This window comes from Phyllostomus discolor, chromosome 13 (genome assembly GCF_004126475.2).
Source record: "Phyllostomus discolor isolate MPI-MPIP mPhyDis1 chromosome 13, mPhyDis1.pri.v3, whole genome shotgun sequence".
Classification (NCBI taxonomy): Eukaryota; Metazoa; Chordata; class Mammalia; order Chiroptera; family Phyllostomidae; genus Phyllostomus; species Phyllostomus discolor.
The window spans coordinates 61,870,608-61,877,144 of record NC_040915.2 but is presented as its reverse complement, the minus strand read 5'-3'; the positions used below and the strand labels follow the sequence as shown (position 1 = coordinate 61,877,144).

The following is a 6,537-nucleotide window of genomic DNA, read 5'->3' as shown; positions in this document are numbered from 1 at the left end:
CTAGGATTTATTGAGCGATATTTTTATTTCAGCGACAACGACCAGTGCAGCCTAGCAGGGAAGTCCTTATTACCAAAGACCAGGTTTCTTTGGCCCGCCACCGGAATCCCCACGCCTAACACTGCCCAGCACGTAAATGTGGATAGAACGGCGGAGGGGAGACGGCCCAATCCCCGCCCTCCGGGGTTGGGTTGTCGCGGAGGCCAGGCGGTGGCGCTGCTGAGAGAGGAACGGCCAGAGGGGCCAGCCCAGGGCTCTCTTAGGAGCGCCCAGCCAGACAGGGTGGGGTCGGGACGCTCTTCTTCCCGCTGGCCGAGCAGATGGCGGCTCCGGGCTCCGGGCCCGGGCCACCCCCGGGGCTGGAGGCGGCCCTGCAGAAGCTCGCGCTGCGGCGGAAGAAGGTGCTGAGCGCCGAGGAGATGGAGCTGTACGAGCTGGCGCAGGCGGCTGGCGGTGCCATGGACCCCGATGTGTTCAAGTGAGCGGGTGGGGGGCTGCGCGCTCCTCCGATCCCCAGACATTCTTGCTCCCAGCTCCCCGCCGGGCCACTGATCTGTATGAGTCCCCTGTCCTTGTCGGAACCCCCTGGGGACCCAGAGTAGAGTTGGGCCTTGAGGGAGGTGGCCCTCCTCGGCCTAACCCCAGTCTGGTAGCTATGTCTGGCCCGTTCTCTCCAGAGCTCGTGGGCCGGTGACCAGGAGGGCTCACTCCGCACCGCGTCTGTTCTCACCAGGATCCTGGTGGACCTGCTGAAGCTGAACGTCGCGCCCCTCGCAGTCTTCCAGATGCTCAAGTCCATGTGTGCCGGGCAGAGACTGGCGAGCGAGCCCCAGGACTCTGCGGCTGTGTCCCTGCCCACATCGAGCATGCCGGAGACCCGAGGTCAGAGTTGGGGTGCTCTCTTGCCCCTGTGGCCAAGGAGGTGGGGTTTCCGGGGCCAGGAGGTGGGCAGTGCCCGGCACAGCAGGGCTAGATCCTCAGGGGCCAGGCCTTTCTGTAGGTCTTCTCCCAGGACCCACTGGCCCCATCCGAGGGCTCTCCCCTTTGGCTCAGTTCCCAGCTTTGGCTTCAGTGCTAGCCTTGAGAGCACGTCTAGAGAGGGAGGAGGCAGAGTGAGTGCCCCAGCGTGGCCCAAGCAGGCTAGGGTTCATCTGGGACTTTTGCTGTCCCAGCCTCTTCTCACCTCATCACTCATGCCTTCAAACCACACATACAGGGACGAGACTGCCCTGGTTCCTGTTCTCTTGGTGTGTGAGGTCTCCACAGAAATTTTCCGAGTGGGCAGGCAGAGGCCTTCCTACAGCCCGCTACCCTATATGTACCTCACCCAGCTTCAGATCCTGTCCAGGAGCCTGGCCAGCTGAGCATTCCTTGGATTTTGGGCCAGGCGTCAGCGTGGCAGTCCTTGCTGCCCTAGACAGTCAGCGGGCAGAGGCCTGAGTGGCAGAGCACTGGTTTCAGGCTTGAGGGACCGTCTTACCCTCAAGGGTCATGACTAGGGGATGAACAGGTGCTGGTGGTGGTGAGGATGTTATGACTGAACACCATGTCACTTATACTCGTGAGGGCTGTAAGAAACCCTCTGAGATGCAGCAGAACCTTCTTGGCCAGAGCACGCAGGCACTTACATTCTGAGAAGCAGCTGACATTGGAGGAAAGGGCAGGCTAGCTCCTTTGGGTGGGAGTGCCAGGGTCCTAGGCATGCGCTCCCTCTCTCCTGAGAGGCCCTGAGCCTCCTCACTGACCCATGCTCCATCTCCTCTCTTTGTGTCTCTCTCTGACCTGCAGAGGCCTCCTTTCTCTCTGCCAAGAACTGTAGCCCCTCTGCAAGGCCCTCCTTTTCCTCAGCCCCGCGGCCTGCGGCCTCTCCGGTTCTGCATCACAGCCCAGCTGCCACGCACTCGCCTCTCTCTCCGGGGCCCCCCGGTTCCCTACGGTTCTCTTGCTGCCTGTTCTCTCCTTTTGCAGGTTGCATTTATTGGTTTATCTCTGGGGGATGGTGTGCTCTCTGTTTCCATGGAAACTGCTATGCCTCAAGAAAACCAGGACAGCTTTTAGCTGCAAGGGCAGGGTCCTGCTGGCCATCTCTGCCATGCAGCTTAGAGAGTGAGGACATGATTTCATGGTTTATTAAGAGACAACCCCAGTACTTCTAGGATGGGACCAACACCCCTTACCCCACAGAGACCAACTCTGCTGAGTGAGACTTGCGCTCTATGGAAATGCCCCTGCACCAGAGGAAGACAAGAGGTTGAGGAGCAGGGAAGAGGCGTGTGACATGCTGTGGACAGCAAAGCCTTAGGTGTGAAAAACACCTTGGTCTCTTAGATGCTGTCACATAACTGGATGGGCAGTCTGGAGGGTAAAGCCATGATTCCCCTTTCCTGCCTGGTTCCAGATCTGCGGATACCTTGTAGGCATTGCCAGGTGTGAGGAGGCTGGGGGCCTCAGATTCCACAGGTGCTCTGGCTTTGCTCTCCTACACACCCCGCCTCACATTCCTCACCTCAGCATTCCAGGCGTCACTTGGAGTTCAGGCCAGGGAGGTGTAGGGAAGGGCTAAGAGGCAGTTCAGAGTAGGGGTGGGTGGACTACAGGCTGAGCTGAGGAACTGATGGGTGAGTTCCCAGAGGGAGGGAGAAACTGGGAACAGAGCCCTCCTTACTCGAAAGGGTGGCACTGTTCACTCAGTGACTCTGGGTGCCAGGCCACCTTTCAGTGCTAAGGGCACAGTGGGGCTGCAAGATGGATATGCTCTCAGTCCGGTGAGGGAGATGGCTAGATGAATGACAGAGACAGGAACTGAAGCTGCAGGGGTTAAGCAGGCTGTGGGGTGTGTGTGTGTTGGGGGGGGGGGTAGGGGACAGGGTCCTCTGCCAGCTGCAGAGCCCCGGGAGGTGCTAAGAGAGGAGGGGTGGCTGAAATGCATGGTATGGTCCAGGCCACGGTGGGAGCTGGGCCTGCGTTGGAGGGTGGGGGCGAGAGGAGGATGGAGAGTCAGGAGGTGCGCCACGGATATGGTGCTGGGAGCACCAGCCTAGAGGGGTTGGGAAGCTCAGAGGTAGGTGGGGACAGGAGTGGAGAACTGAGGTCACTTCTCTTTGGTGCTCAGGCCTTGGGTCCTGTTAGGCTGGTGGCCAGGAGCCAGGCTAGGAGGACACGGGGGGCCCTGGGGAGATGCATGGTGTGCACAGAAGGCAGCCTGGGTGGTTGTTGATGGGGAGAAGTTGGAGGGGAGCAGGGCAGTTAAGGGGCCCTGCCAGGAGTGTGCTACAGCCGAGAGGCAGAGGCCACCAGACAAGACATCTCTGAGGCCACGAATTGCAGCATCTGTTCATACAGACCTTCCAGCCACCTCATTAACGGCAGGGTCGGGTGGGGAAAATGAATTGTCAGAGCCATCCAGCTCTGGGGACCGTGGTGGCCTAGGGTGACGATGGGGCTTTGGGGCTGTTGGGGCTGACTGGCCTTAGGCTTCTCAAAGAATTGGGGTTTAGAGTTGTTCCCGGCCACGGTCTTGACTCTGTCTGGGTTTCTACCCCCCAGCCATCGAGGTGGCCTGCAGGGACTTCACCGGCAGGCTGACTCCTTTCTGCCTGTTCCTGCAGAAAAGGGGCAAACAGGGCCCCAAAACACAGAAGAGTAATTCTTGTCATGGGGAGGATGTGGTATCACTGAGGAAAAAACTTAACTCAGCTAAGTGCTGTCTGTTGAAGTTTAGGGAAACTGTTAAGTTTTAAAAAGATGTCCCTCCAGAACGTGTCAGGTGAAGTGTGGCGTGCAGAGCCCAGAGCTTTGCTGTCCAGTGCGGGAGCCACAGCCCTGGGGTGTGCTCGAGAGGCACCGTGAGTGCGAGTCTGCACCACGGGCCCAGATGCCGAAGAATGGGCCCAGAAAGGGAACGTGACTCCTCACAAATAACTTTTACCTTGAGTACATGTTGGAAATGGGCTTTTTAGTTAATTAAAATATATTACATAAATTAATTTCCTGGGGCCTTTTTTTGGTTTTTGTTTTACTTTTTAATGTGGCTGCTAGGAAGTTTAAAATGCCGTATGTGGCTCGTACCATGTTTCTGTCGGACAGCAAGCGCTGCTGCAGAACGTGGCAGTAACGCTGTTCCTGAAACACTGTCAGCGCCGGGTGCATTTGTGGACAGCACCTTCCACGAAGCATGGGCTAAGTTAAGGGTTAGAAGTACATGTGTGCACATCCATGTGGCATGCCAGTCTTTGTTACTGTCTGTATGTGTTCTGGAAGCACTGATTAACCCCTGTGTGCCCAGCCCTAAAAAGAGGGCAGAACTTTCGGTGGCTCTCCAGGAATGGCCAGTGGCCTTGAAGATGCTAAGGTGACCTGTGCTGCCTCACCTGGCTGTGGCCTGTAGCACTTTCTTTCCGTCTCCTCATTTCTCACTCCCCTGTCCCCCGTCCCTACCCCCCCACCCACCCTGGCCAACCCGGTTCTTTTTCTTCCTCATACAAAATGCATTCAACTGCAGGTTCAGGCCAGTCACTAATATTTTGTCTTGGTGGCATCACTGGCCCATACTGCCATGAGGGGGCGCTCGCACCGCAAAGGAGAAAGGCCTCTTGGGGACCAGCAGCTCCTCCTGGGACTTCTTATAAATCTTTGTTCCCAAACAGCTCTGCCCGCAGAGCTTGCAGGGGCTGGTGAGTGGGACTCACGTGGGTGGGCAACATCAAAGGTGAATGATAGACAGGGTCCCTCTATGTCTGGCCATCTCCCCAGCTTCAGGGGCTCCCTAAGTCACCTGGGGACAGGCTGGTGTGCTTTGGGAGTTTACTTCATTAGGGGGTCACAAAACCCTGAGTGGACACAGCCTGGTTTGGGGGGTAGAGGAACACTGACTTCTGAAGACAGTGAGTCAGACCACCGCTCATAGTGTCCAGTGATGTCAGTCGGTGTGCCCTCAGGAACTGGGCACATCCCACTCCTCCCCAGCCCGTGGTCATCCTCTGCCCAGCCTGGCCCCCCATTCCACTCAACCTGCTCCAAAAAGTCCCGTGCTGGGTCCCCCAGGGAGGGCGTGGCTGAGCCTCAGCCTGAGCCCAGCTGAACACGGTGGGTCTTTCCACTGCAGACCCTTCTCCTCCACCCTCCGTCTCCTTGAAGAGGCCTGAACAGATCTCCCCAGTAACCCCAATAGCACAGGATTTCTGAGCATTTCATGAATCACACAGAGCCCACTAAATGGTCTACTTTCATTGTTAGATGGCTTTTTTAATGTCCTATGGCTCAAAGCCACTGTAGTGTCTTATTTCCAGAGTTCAGGGCCTTGTCAGATTTACAGAGAAACATTATTTGCCCGTTTCTTCTTTTCCCTCATCCTTGAGTTTCCCAAAGGACCCTCATCATTACATTGAGGGGGAGGGGGAACTCGCATGACAGGCTGAAGCAAGCTGGCTTCAGAGTCAGGCCCACCTCTGAGACCCGCCCTGCCACTTGCTGCAGGTGAGCTATGCCTGAGCTGTACGTCTAAGTCCTTCAGCAAACACCCCTGTTGAAAGTTTGTGGGGTGCCCAGGGACCCAGGATTGGGGTCCCTAACCCAGATGCTACAGAAGACCCAAATGACTCAGGTGCTTCCTTGTTACCAGTCTGATCTGCGCAGACACAGACCATCCAGGGAGGAGGAGAGTGCCCGGGCGGCAGTGAGCTGGTGGCCCTGCTGATAGCGAGCCCTCCTGTGCTACCGGCAGTTGTAGCTACAACCATGTACACATCTCCCTGGGCAGGAGTCGGAGTCAGCACTCTGAGCTTCCCCTAAATTGACTGTCGACACTTTCCCCTTCCTTCCGTGCATGACCTCCGTCCTAGGACACCCTCGAGGGTGCCTGTGCTCTGCCAAGGACTACTCAGACTCAGAACCCTGTGCTGATAGAGGGTCCCTGGCTGAGAGGACTGTGACCTCAGAAACATACTATGTGTCAGTGTTTAGGGAGGTACTCTGACTGTGGGGTTTGCCCTGGTTCCTAACGATCGTTCTGTGTCTGCTCAGGGAGAAACAAAGGCAGCACTGCTCTTGGTGGAGGCCCAGGCCTGGCAGAACGAAGCGGCAGGGAAGGATCCAGCCAGAGGATGCCCCGACAGCCCAGTGCTACCAGGCTGCCCAAGGGGGGCGGGCCTGGGAAGAGCCCCACCCGCGGCAGCACCTGAGCCAAGCAGAGACTTGTCACTCCCACCTGCTGTGGGCTCCACCGACCTCCTGGCTGAGGTTATGTATTATTTCCTCCAGTTGGTAATAAACCTTTTTGAAAAAATGAGGATCCATTCAAGATGTTTTCTACCATCTTTTCAATATTTTAAGGTACAGATATTTAGAATTCTGTGCAGATCCTGATTCTACTGCAGCTGAACTGACCCAGTGACTTAAACCAGTGACATCACTCTCCTGGAGACCATTCCCAGGTGCTCAGGTGCAGAGGGGGCAGGGGTTTCCACAGGACAGATGAACTGTGCAGGGCTTCTAACCTGTGGGCCAGGCACACCACTGGGGACTCTAATAAACCCCTGC

At 56.9% G+C, this 6,537-nt stretch overlaps 1 protein-coding gene across 2 annotated transcripts; it reads left to right on the top strand.

The window, feature by feature from the left end:
* The first annotated feature begins 15 nt into the window (after positions 1 to 15).
* On the top strand, positions 16 to 6,286 carry MZT2B (mitotic spindle organizing protein 2B). 2 transcript variants are annotated; one of them, XM_028528855.2, is made up of 4 exons: positions 16 to 478; positions 734 to 882; positions 1,789 to 1,968; positions 6,022 to 6,286. In XM_028528855.2, the coding sequence occupies exons 1-4, from the start codon at positions 321 to 323 to the stop codon at positions 6,177 to 6,179; spliced, it is 645 nt and encodes a 214-aa protein (XP_028384656.1). In that variant the 5' UTR covers positions 16 to 320; the 3' UTR covers positions 6,180 to 6,286. The 2 variants fall into 2 exon arrangements, with proteins under 2 accessions (XP_028384656.1, XP_028384657.1); XM_028528856.2 differs by lacking the exon at positions 1,789 to 1,968 and having other exon boundaries at positions 23 to 478.
* The last annotated feature ends 251 nt before the right edge of the window (positions 6,287 to 6,537 follow it).

What these genes read in the sequence shown, in the direction of transcription:
- MZT2B (XM_028528855.2), top strand. Translation starts at nt 321, where the DNA reads ATGGCGGCTCCGGGCTCCGGGCCCGGGCCACCCCCGGGGCTGGAGGCG. An exon ending in ATGGACCCCGATGTGTTCAA is followed by an intron (nt 479 to 733) that starts GTGAGCGGGTGG and finishes TGTTCTCACCAG; the next exon opens with GATCCTGGTGGACCTGCTGA. An exon ending in GAGCATGCCGGAGACCCGAG is followed by an intron (nt 883 to 1,788) that starts GTCAGAGTTGGG and finishes TCTGACCTGCAG; the next exon opens with AGGCCTCCTTTCTCTCTGCC.